Raw genomic sequence first — 12,545 nt, forward strand, 5'->3', positions numbered from 1 at the left:
ATAGTCGTCTTTTTTCTTTTTCCTTACCTTTCAGATTGGCTAGTAAAGTGTTTGATTACACGTTGTTGTCAAGGATGTGGGGAAGGAGTCACTCTCATACTTTCATGTAGTGGTAAAACTTCTGAGGGGCAGTTGAGCAATAGCTTTGAAAGTTAAAACGGCACATACCTTTTGACCCAGGAATTCCACTTTTGGGAGTTTTTTTTCCGCAGGTCAGACATGTTGTTGTCGTTAGGTGCCGTCAAGTTGATTTTGACTCATAGTGACCCCATGTGATGGAGTAGAACTGCCCCATAGGGTTTCCCAGGCTGTAATCTTTATAGGAACAGACTGGCAGGTCTTTCTTCTGCTGAGCCACTAGGTGGGTTCAAACCACCAACCTTTCAGTTAGCAGCTGAGTGCTTAACCGTTGTGCCGCCAGGGCTCCTTGGTAAGGCCTGTACGAGGATACAATAAAAAAAAAAAAAAAAAAATAGGGGACATTAAATTGATTATGGTATACAGTGAAATACCATGATGCATTATTTGTGTGCTGATATGGAATAATTTCTGAGATATTATTAAATGAAAATAGCATATATGTGCTTGTATGTATATAGATTGTTAGAGAAAGGAGAGACATGAAAAAAAAACTGGCATTAGCAGTTGCCCTTAGAGTAGAAAAAACTTACCTTTTAATATGTATCTGTTTTGTTTGAATCTCTTTTTTGTTATTGTGTGCGTATATTACCTTCTCTCTTAAACAAAAAATTAGATTTGTCTACATTATAATATGTTGTTAGGCAATTTAGGAATACATAAATGAGTTTCCTAATCATTTCTTCCACCCTGTCCTTCAGCGTCTTTATCAGCTGCATAGTACCAGACTAGATGGATCTTGGGACTGATCCAGTGTGACATTTCTCAGATGCCTCCCCTTACAACCTCTCCTTCCAGTCTTTGCCTCCTGTTTTTCTGAATTTTATGATAGTAGGTTGAAGAGATAACGCTCATTCTCCCTTAGCCCATGGTGCCTTTCTGTACATTAGATTTCTCCTCTAGTTTGGATCGTTTTCACTAAGCCCTACAGTGGTCAAGTGCCATGGTGGGAAGGAATATACTGAGTTCAGGAGAAAATTGTGCATAAATATGTTCAGACACCACCATATTTATTCTGCAAGTGAGGGAAGCACCAAGCATTGGTAGGGAAGTGTAGAAACTGGCAGCGCTTTCTGAAAATAGGATAGCTTAGGAGGCTGTATTCGATTTAGTTTGGATATTAAATGAATTAAAATGGACGTGCTCAAGTTATGAGCCTTGCCTCATCATGCTATAAAAAGCCCTTCAGCCAGGCTGTAATTTGATTCTTCTCTCTGTAATGTTACACAATATTCCTATGGTTACAGGGCCCGAATACGTGGAAGCTAATCATTAGTTTGCTAAATGTGGTTCATGGAACAGTTCACAACTCCTGGACTTGCCAACTGCTGCTCGTGTAGCATCATGTTCACTCTTCTTGGGTAAAGTTGGTTTGTTCTTCAAAAAAATGTACAGTAACATTTGTCTCATATCCAGGAGCCATGCAGTGTGGCACCTCTCCATGCATCTTGGGGGTGGGGAGGGAAAAGGTCATGCTCAGCAAAGATTTTTTGGTATGTACACTTTTGAAGGAAGAAACCATTGAGTATGAGATGACAAAGAAAGGAAAAAAAGCTGAAGAGGTTTTGGATATTAGGGAAGCCACATTTTGTGCATTTTCAGAATTTTGCTGTGATAGAACCCTGTGGAATTTACTATTCTGTGTTTTTGGGTGGCCCTAGAAATAAAACCATGCTCTTTAGGTTCTTCCTTGTTTGTTTTCATGTGACAAGAAAGTATATTACCCAGGGTCACCTGCAAACATCACACAGGTGTTCTGCCTTTAGGATCCAAACATTGCATGAGCTGGTACCCTTTCCTCTGTAGTCTCCTAATGTGTGTCGGGGGGTACACTGAGAGCAGATTTCTGATCCTACCAGGGGGATTATAGGCTAAATCCTAAGGTACTCATGAGTATCTGGCCTTCCAATGGAAGTGGGCTCTTTCCCGTTCGTTTTCCCAGTAAACAGAAAATGTGTTAGCCCACCTGTGACACATTCCCCTTTTCCAGCTGAAATGCTGTTGACCTTGCAGGAAGAAACTCTTAGTTGGCTTCTCAAAATTCTCCTAGGAGACTGTCCAGAAAGAGAGTCCAGTGGCTGTCTCTGTTTACCTGGTGTGTTACTTAGATCTTTCTGGATTGTGAAAACAGAAAACGTCGCCTTCGCTGGCTTACAGGAATTTGTTGGCTCACATCACTGAAAAGGCATGGCCAGACACAAGGGCTCAAACCACGTCATCAAGACCTAGTTCTTTCTACTTTCTACCCTGGCTTTGTGTTTTGACCTCACTCTCAGGCTCTACCTGGTGGGACCTGGCTGTTGCATAACATCCCAGGTGCAAGCCCACAGGAAACAGCAGATGTCTTCTACCCTCCCCACACCCCCACCCACACACACCTGGAAATGTCTTGAAGTTCACTCTGATTGGACTGGCTTTGGCCTTGGTCCATCCCTGAACAGGTCACTGTGTCCCGAGAGATGCTGTGCTTTGATTGGTTATGTCCTGAATCCGGATGATGGAGACTCACCCAAGTACACGGACAAGTAGTAAGAAAAGGGTGGCCTCCCAGCTGAAGATGAGAGGCTGGGCAGAAAGAAAGGGAATGGGAGCTGGGAGATAAATAACTAGGCTTTAGCCAGTATAAGGAACCTGGGCTGTCATGTAAACACACTGAAATGCGCCACTTCCCTTTCACCAGTTTGTATGTGACCCAACCACCTCACCAGCGATGAGACGGGGCTCTGCTGACTAGTGAAGCAATTTTTACTCTCTGTCTTCTAGTCTCACCTTCCTGTGTGCTGCTCAGGAAAACTAAAATAATTTTCTCTCCTCTTTTTGAATACACATTTTTTAAAAATATCCACGTTTGTTTAAAAGTCCAAGCAAGAAGAGACAAAAGAAAAAGTGATCAGAAGCTGATAAAATTATAGTGGTTCTCATTGCATTTCTGTGTTTTAGGCAACTTTACAAAAATATGAAAGTAATAGAATAAAACCATAGGCAGTTTGGAAAATGTAAAAGCCACAATTCCACCATGCTAACCCAACCACTATTTTAATTTTAGAGTACCTCCTTTGAGTATAGGAGTTTCTCACAAACTTTTATATCTTCATTTTTTTGGGGGGGGGGTTGATATTACATGATAATAGGCATTTTTCATGTTGCTATAAGTCATTATCACTTAAACAGCAACGTAATATTAGGTACACAGGATTAACTTAATCATCCTTTCTTTGGACATTTAGTTGCTTCCTTTTTAAAATTTTCCTGCTGTTGTGTAGAATCGTGTGTGCTAAACATTATTTGGGTGTGTAACTTTTCTCCTGTCCTATCCTATTTCCGGAGGATAGCTTGTGAGAAGTGGAATTACGGGTTCAAAGGGTATAAACAGTTTTATGACTCTTGATATATATCGCCAAATTACTTTTCAGAACTGTTGCATTTCTCTCCACTGCCTCCAGTAGCTCATAAGAGGATCAGTGTGACTGCATCCTTGCCGACAATAGATATTTGGATTTTTCAACATTTTCCTAAGTTAGGCTAAAATACATGTTGTTTTTGTATTAACTTGCATTTCTTCAGTTAGTAGTAAGATTAAACACTTTTATGTATGTTTTTTTTATTGCATAGCTGCATTCTCTGCTGTAAGCATTGTGTTTTCTTTATTTTAGACCCCAAAACCGCTTCTGAAACAGAAACGGATATCTGTGCCGAATGGGAGATAAAGACCATCACTAGTGCACTGAAGACTTACCTAAGGTAGGGACTTTGCATTTGCAGGGTAGGCTGCCAGCTTGTTGTCCTCCAATCAGGAAGAATGCAGTTTTATTTTCAGCCTCCGCAGAGTTGTTGGGTGGGTGTTTGAGATGTGGAAACAGCTTCTGTGTGGGTGCAATTAGCTCAGCTGGTCAAAACGATTGTAAATGGTCCATGGTTGATAGCTTGCCATTGTGCAGTGGTGCCACAAGTGATTTAGGAAGTTTTACTCTTTGTAAGAAGCTATTGTGATAATCAGCCTTGAATAAAGGGGCCCCAATCTAAACCCTGTGTGGCAGTTAGCTATGAGTCAGAATCTACTCAATGGCAGTGGGTTTGGTTTTTAATCTAAAATGTGGTCTTCCTTGAAATTCCTAAATACTCTGTTAAGAACCCAAGGAATCACTTATCACATTCTGTAGAAAATGTATGATTGCATACCCCGTGTATTTAGATAATTTTGTGCATTGCAGAGAGTATATTGCTGACATTGGTCCCTAACAATTAGAACTTAATAGAACTTTTTTATGACTCCCTCTGCTTAGATTGGAAAATACTACTTTACTGGAGAGAGGACTATTTCCCTTTGTAATAGTATATATGATTAACATCTTTTCCACTTCTCCTCCCCTGACTCTTGGGGGTGGTGATTGTCTGCAAGAGTCAGCTAGATTCATGAACAGATAGAAATTTCTGCTGGACTTGAATGATAGGAATACTATAGTTCTTCACTATAGTTCTTCTTACGCAGGAAGGTGGGGTCTAGTTTTTAGCAGAGAGGAGAGCTGTAATCCGGAATTGTGTAAGCATTTGTAGAGGCTCAAGAAGATTTGCTTGGCTGGAAAGCAAAGGCAGAAGGCTACAGAAAAGGAATCGGAGAAGCAGGTTTTATTGATTATTGCGGAGTTGGTGGGAGGATCTTGAAGTCAAAAGTAAGATGTAGTACAAGTTATGACTAAGTGTTGACTTAGGAGATCCAATGAGAATAAAATAAAATCTCTGCAGAAGCTTATTTGGACTACTAGAAAAAAACTGAAGTTTATACTTAAACATATTAACACCCAGCAAGTATAAATTTGCTTGTGGCATGGCTAATACTAGAGGTACTAGCATTCAGGAGCAACACCCTGTAGTGAGTCCACTACAAAAACACCTAGAAAGTCTCTCATAGTGTTCCCAGATGAACTGATTCAGATAACAAGCTGCTGGGAAGACAAGCGTTCAGATTCAGGTCGTTGCACATTATTAGTTGACTGTTTCTTAGACACATCGTAAATTGCTCTTGTGCATGGGTGAGTCACTGACTGAAAAAGAAACCTCTTGGTTTGTGCTAGACTTTTGCATGTGCACTTTTCTAGCAGTAACTATGAAATATTGTTGCACTCATTCCCTTAAAAAAAAAAAAAAAGACAGAGAGAGTGAAAATTTCAGGTGAAATCTAAGGGCCCTTTCAACCAGGAAATGAAGTAGAACTAAGTTGAGTAGCTATCATTTCTCTGTGATCTTTGTCTTTGAGAAATATAATACAGTTGGGCACACTGTAGGCTGCTATTTAGAGATAATATGATTATTGCTTTATTATTAAACTGACTAGTCTATATCCTTTTATTCCAGAATGCTTCCGGGACCACTCATGATGTACCAGTTTCAAAGAAGTTTCATCAAAGCAGCAAGTGAGTTTTTTTTTTTTTTGGTCACAATTTTAAGAGGAAGAGAATAGATTTTTCCATTTCAAAGAACAGTCAGTATCCCAAAATAAATATTGTTTAATCCTTCCTAGGCTGCCATGTAAACTGCCCACATACAAGCTCATGAGACTGTAACCCAGAATAAAACAAAACCAAATCGGGATTACTAAGGGCCTTACCACCACATCGAATTTACAGTAAAGGAGAAAAATTTTAGATGTGTTTTTTTTTTAGGGTAGGGAGGGAGAAGAGGAGAAAAAAGGGGAAGTTTACCTTTCTAGTTTTTTTATTGGAGTTCTGACTCCTTGTTTTTTTTCAGCACTTGAGCAGCATTTTGCAGACTGAATCAGACATTGCACATTGCATAAAATGAGCATTGGAAGTGTTTCCCCGAATACAACACCATTATGTAACTTCATAGTCCTCTTTCCATTATGTCTTCCATTTACAGCTTCTGATCATTCTTCAGCTGTATCTTCCAGGTTCCTAGCGTCATTACTGGTATTAAAATACATAAGGATTAGGTGCAAGCTGCCCTAAGTATACTGGAATCTGTCTGTGTGGGGCAGGCCTCCTGTAAGGGGGCAGTAAGATTCTCTATTAGATTTAAATCTGGCTTGAATCCCTACAGTGCTGTTATGTCAATAGCCTTTGCCTCTCCCTGGTTCCTTTAAGCCTTTGGAGTTTGTCTACCCTGGTAGCTACTACTGGCCTAATTTAATATCTCTTAGTAGTTTTTCCATTAAAACAGGGAGGAGAAAGACATGAGAAAAAACTAGGAGTGAAGATGGTATTTATGTGATTTCTCTCTCAGAGAAATTCCAAGCCCATGGCAACCATTCCCTAATTAAACTTCACATCAGTCCTATAAATAGGTGTGGTGAGTACTATCAATCTGTTTCCCAGAGAAACAAAGCCACTTACCCAAGTTCAACGAAGAGAACATGACAGGCCATGATTTACATTACAGGTTGGCAGATAGATTTTAAAATTTTATCTACTGTTGCTTTCTTCCTGCCAGAGTGGTTGTCACGCATGACTTGAGAATAACTAAACGTTTCCTTTGATTTCTTTGGTGCTGTCTCGAGGTGTTGTTTTGATATTTGAGACTCTTGCAGTGTTGTTCATGTCCGGTTTGTTTATCACTTCACAAGTGCATGAAGTTCCTTCTTTCCTTGAAATGAAGTCATCACTTGAGAGCCAGCTGCTCCTGAGTTCGCTCCGACTCTGGGTGTGCAGTTGACTGGCTTCATTTCATCATGTCATGATTTTGGCTTGAATTTATTCATGGCCACATTTTTGATGAACCCCATTACAGAAAACACCGTTAAACAGACTTCTGGACCTAGTCATGCAGTACACAGGACAGGATCATAAACCTTTGAGGAATCCTCTGTCTGTTAGTGCCCAGCCCTAGTTTCCCTTGGTTTTGTCTTCTAAACTAATTTAGCTGTGACACTGATGAAATGTTACCTCCCTCCTTCCTTTGCAGAGCTGGAGAATCAGGAGTCTCGGGTTTCTGAAATCCACAGCCTTGTTCACCGGCTCCCAGAGAAAAATCGGCAGATGTTACAGCTGCTCATGAACCACCTGGCCAAGTAGGTGTAAGGCTGCTTGCTGGCCCTTTCCTCTCCCCTGGAAAGTTCTTAGCGGTAAAGCCCGTCTCAGTCCTGCTTAAGTTTCCCCCTCCTGCTACGGAATTGCATCAGGTATGCAAGAGGCTTGAGAACGAAATGTGTGAAACGTTAACTGTGATGGATAATAGCAGCTAATGCCAGATGATCTTCGCAGAGGAGGCTGGGGAAGGGCCCAGCCACCAGGCAGAGTTTTCCTGGTATCTTTGATCTTGTGATGATCAAAGGGAAACTGGAGTGTGTTGTCTGTGATACCAGGCCACCAGGCAGAATTTTCAGGGATTATGGGTTTTTTTTTTTATGTTTTTCTTGTTATCAAGGATGAGCTAGTATATGTCATGGGTTTGGACCTTGGATTTAGAATAAGAAAACGTGGGTTTTAGAGTTGACTGTGTTCTTAACAAACTACCTAACCAGCCCTGGAGAAGCCACTAACCTCTCTATTCCTTATTTTCTTCATCTGTCAAATATGGCCTCACTTTATCCATAAGGTCATTGGTAAAGAAGTTACCTGTATTAAAGCCTTTTAAGAAGTATAGAGAATAAAGAAATTATATTTGGGCAAATGCCTACTTGCCCTTTGAGAGAATCAAAGCATTCATTGGGGGCCTGATTTTCCTGCTAGGAGTGTTTACACTCTTGGAATGGTTTTGGATTTCTGTATGTTTACTGTTGTTTGACCTTTTAGGAAAGGCTTTGCTGACTTCCCTTGGTGTATCAGTCACTACGGTTTTTATATTCTAACCTTCCAGTAACTTTGGTAGACTGTTCTTGATTGGAGACTGGAGTCTAAGAAAAGATTGAGAGTGTAACAGTTGACCTAAATCATTAAGCCCTAAATTCTACTCAAGTGATGAGTTATAAATGTGGTCCTTACCCACTTTGATTCTTACTTCCTTCTTCCATGAAGTTGTTTCTTTGGGCTAAGTTGATACCCTGCTGAGGGAGAATGAGATGGTTAATTTTCATATTGCTGTCAACCACTTGATATTACCTCTCGGAGAGAAAATATATATGTTACCATAAAGATTTCCATATGTATCAGTTATGAAGAAATGAGAGCGTTTGGGGTTTTGGTGAGAAACATTTGGGCATAGTCAGGGATTGCTCCTTTATTGATCAAATGTGTTTTCTTGCCGTGCCCATAGCAGTACTGCATGTTCAGGAACAATTAAGAAGCATAGCAGAAAACATGCAAGTTTGCAGGGAGAATGCCCAAAAAATGTCAAAGAATCCTGTTGAAGTGTGTTTAAAATAATGGGAACTGGGCTTTAAAAAGTTACTCCAGATGCTCTGAGATGATAGTTTGATGCCTATTCCATGCAACCCAGATTCAGGCATTTGTTAAAGGGAAAAGCTGGGTTTAGATCTTAGTTGCAAAACTCTGCACACTTTGAAGGGCATTCACCCAAACAGAGGAAATTCCAGGTACACACTTCAGCCCAGTATGTGTGTGGACACTTGTGACTGCTTTATGGCAGCTGGGTCTTCAGGAGGCCTCCAAGCCTGCTGGGAGCAGCTGGAGGAGAAGGCTCAGGGACCAGCTGCAAGCAGTGGGTCTTTGCAAGCTGTGCAATCAGAATGAGAGCTTAATTGGACTAAGAAAGACCAAGAGTAAGTGGTGATCCAGCAAAGGGCATAGGGCCAATATTGAATGTTTCCCATTTTTAAATTACCCTGAGGATTGTTAGGAATTTTAAAGAAGGAAAAAAATTTAAAAAGGAAAAACATAAAAACCTTAAAGTAAATCTTGAACAATGGACCCAGCTCATGGGTGAATGGTTGACTCTCTCCCTCTTTTGGCACCCTATGGCCCCTCCATCCTTTTTCATAACCCAAGGAGTAATGCAACAGGAATATGAAGATTAGAGCTGTGACCTAGACTTTTTGTCTTGTAACCAATTTAAACCAGTTTTGTTGCTGGAGTTATTATATAGCATTTCTCAAGCATTCTGTCTTCCATTTGATACTTGGCAATGATTTCCTTTGGTTTTGTGGTGTTTCATTTACTCATGGAGAAATCTAGGTATAGACAAGCTCCCATGGCTGTAATGTGACTTGGTCAGAACTGGTGTGAGAGCACACAGACTCAGGTTATCAGCATGCCAAGTTCTTGGTCTCCAGAGCCTCTAGATTTAAATATGGCTGGGAGGAAAAAAAAGACAGGTATAAATGAGCACTGTTGGATCCGGTAAGGAGTATTTATTTAGGCCTGAAAAAATTCTTTGGTACCCAGAGGAGTTCTAAAATTCCACTAAAACTCTATATTCTCATTTACAGCACTACCCTTATTTTGAAATCAAGCAGTAAGGGAAAGTTAATTTGGGACAGGCAGTTTGTATAATTCCAGTTTTCTCAGGTTCAGGCTCACCCTAGGATACGCCTGAGCTATTGTTCCTCTGGTCCACTTACTTAATGGTCAGCTTCCTTCCGAAGTTTTGGTTTCAGGGCTGGTTCTGATGGAAACTCCAGTGTTTACCTCTCTCATTACCTGCAGTGTTTACCCTGTGCATCTCAGACTTCTGGTTCAAAGGCAACATTTTATATTGTGTATTTTTACAAGTACTCTTTTTGAAATATTTTCAAAATATTTGGCTGTAAAGGGAGAGTTAAGGCATTTTATATTTAATTCCAAGTAGAAATGCATTCAGAGGAAAAAAAAAAAAGCTTTGAGGGGAATGGATAAAAACCCAAAAGTTCCAAAGCAAGTGATTACCAGGGTGCATCCAAATCATAGAGCAATTGGGTTTGTTTTAGACCTCAGAGGGGACATAAAAATTATAGGCAACTGTGCACATATTTTTGTTGCTCCTGCTTAAATCTACTATTATAATTAGATGTTTTCTGTTAGGATCTTGGAATCTAGTATGCAGTCTAGAGCCACATGCCTCAAAGCCTGGCTAGGGCGCCACCAGCATCAGAATTACCTGGCTGCCTTGTTTGCATTGCCATTCCTGGGCCCCACCCCGGGTCTACTAAATCAGACTCTCTGCCTGGGAATGTGTATTCCTAAGTTATTTCCCAGCTAACTGTCATGCAGATAGTGTCTTGAGAACCACTGGTCAAGAGAATAGGCCATATGTAGGGGTTTTTTTTAGGAGAGAGAAAATGGTATGAGAGGAATGTACTGGGATCCAGGAAAAAACCTAGTGCTGTCGAGTCGTTTAGAAATAGAAAGAAGAAACTCAAGGCAGTGAGTTCAAAAATGAGATTTTATTATCAATTAAACAAGTAAAAAAAAAAAATTAGTTTTGATTTCCCAAGTCTTTACAATTCAAGTTTTGCATTAAATTGAGTTTTCAGCAAATGGCTTTGTTTTAAAATCATGCATAAGGCATTTTTAATAATAAAGAAAATCAGCCCCAGCAAACTGTGGGACCTCGTGCAAATCATTCAATCTCTTTGAGCCTCTCTTTTCTGAGCTTCCTTCCAACTGTGTGATTCTGTGTTTTCATCAGGTAGAAGGGGGCGGGGAATCCCCAATCTTATAATTGTAAAAGAAAGTAAGAGTAGATAAATAATAAAGGTAGTTCCCTAACATCTGCATATTATGATGACTCCAGGTATGCTGTCTACCGCACACGTACCGCACCATTCACAGTGGCTCGTCGTAGTTTTACTGTGGTGTTTATGCTGTGCAGGAGGATTGGGAAGGACTCTGTACATCAGGAGCAGGTATTAAAAAATACTTGTTCACAGCTGGTTTTTCCAGAACAATAATTGAGAAATAAACCTCAATCTTCTTTTTTAGAGTGACTATTCCTTTGTTGCTAGGGTATTGTCAGAGAGGCAGAGCCCTGTCTTGTTTCTCCAAAGAGGTATTGTATCATTTAGGATGGTTTGGGCTGCAAGAAACAGAAAATCCAATGCAAAATGATTTAAACAATGGGGGAATCATTGTCTCACTACACACAGTCAGCCCTGAGGGCTGGATAATTCCTTGGCTTATGAAGGACTTGGGTTATTTCCATGTCCCTGCTCAGCTGGCCTCATTGTGTTGTCTAGCTCCTTGCATGGTCATAGATGTGTCACGGCCTTGCACATTTAGTGGTTGTCTAGAGGCAGAAAAGGTGTTGTTTCTTCTCTGAGCCTCTTGTTAAGAGCTGTGATGATATTTTTCCCAGAAGCTTTCCAGCAGACTTCCATCACATCTGATGGGTCTGAACTAAATCACATGCTTGGCCCTAAAGCAATCACTGGCAAGGGGAATGGGACCACCATGATTGTTATACACAAAACTGGATTTACCTGAACCACCTACTAGAGGCATGGACAGCAAAATAAAAGCAAAGCTCTGAGTAGGCAACTCACAGTGCCTACTGCAACTAGTCTTGGTAAAATAACATTCAGCAGAGAGCATCAAGTCTCTTAAATGAACTTTGCATGGCGTGCCAACTTAATGGAGACATATGAAACAAAAAGGCCAGTTTGGGAGGGGAGATGAGTACATCTGTAATGTGGGCATGTATACACCAATTTATAAGATTTTAGAGGGTGAAGGGTGGGAGAGAGTATAATGAAGAGGGTGAAATCAACTCTAGTCACGTTGTTTCTTGTATTCCTTGATTTCTTTTCATTACTCAATTGTCTAATGTTTATTTTCATCATCTGTTATATGTTGGGATGTTTCTAAAAAAGGCCAAATTTTATAGATTGCAGTAATCGTGGAGGAATATTGTGAGACAAATGCTTGGCATAGTGTGAGACATTATCAAAATATATAGACAAAATCTATTGGCAGAAGTTTTTGAGGGTTGAGATTCTAGTGGCTTAGCTTTTTCCTCATTCCCGTGACTAGAGTCTGAGTATTTCCAGGCATTCTTGCAAATCAAGAAGGATATATTCATATTTCCTTAATTATCTAGAAGCAGAGTGAATTGGGTTCATATGTAAATGACTGTGATTATTTAAAAAAAAAAAAAAAAAGTCATTGCTAGATCTTGGCACCAGTAAGGATGGGCCGGAGTGATTAAGTAGTGTTCCTTGAAGTTCTTTAGAAAGGATCAAAAGAAAGGGAAGTGAGCATTGATACTTGGCATTAACATGTCTTCTAGATACTCCAATAATCCCTTTTCCTCTGTCCCAAGTTGAAAAGATAAGATTTCGCTTAATGATGAGCTGCTAGACACATGAGAAGAGGTAGTTCTTTCCTTGCTGTCAAGACTCGTCCAAATAAAATAGCTGTGGAATTTTACAAAGCACATTTAAGAGAAAACCGTGCTTTTGAGATGATGTCTTTCTAAGATGGAAAGCTCCTGTGAGCTTCTCTGGCAGCCTTCCCTCAGCCATACATCCTGGCTCCTGAGCCTTTGTTCTCTCTGTTGACCACTGGACATCCTGCTGCTGC

General features: G+C 40.3%; 1 protein-coding gene across 9 annotated transcripts in view; it reads left to right on the forward strand.

Moving 5' to 3' along the window:
* The window catches only part of ARHGAP26 (Rho GTPase activating protein 26), a 536,050-nt gene that overhangs the window by 314,962 nt on the left and 208,543 nt on the right, over positions 1–12,545 (forward strand). For all 9 annotated transcript variants that reach the window (XM_049873956.1, XM_049873958.1, XM_049873960.1 and 6 more), the window contains exons 15-17: positions 3,792–3,879; positions 5,491–5,549; positions 7,057–7,162. In XM_049873956.1, coding sequence (XP_049729913.1) covers positions 3,792–3,879; positions 5,491–5,549; positions 7,057–7,162 — 253 coding nt within the window. The remainder of the gene's footprint in view (positions 1–3,791; positions 3,880–5,490; positions 5,550–7,056; positions 7,163–12,545) is intronic.

The sequence above is a fragment of the Elephas maximus genome, chromosome 2, assembly GCF_024166365.1.
Source record: "Elephas maximus indicus isolate mEleMax1 chromosome 2, mEleMax1 primary haplotype, whole genome shotgun sequence".
Lineage (NCBI taxonomy): Eukaryota > Metazoa > Chordata > Mammalia > Proboscidea > Elephantidae > Elephas > Elephas maximus.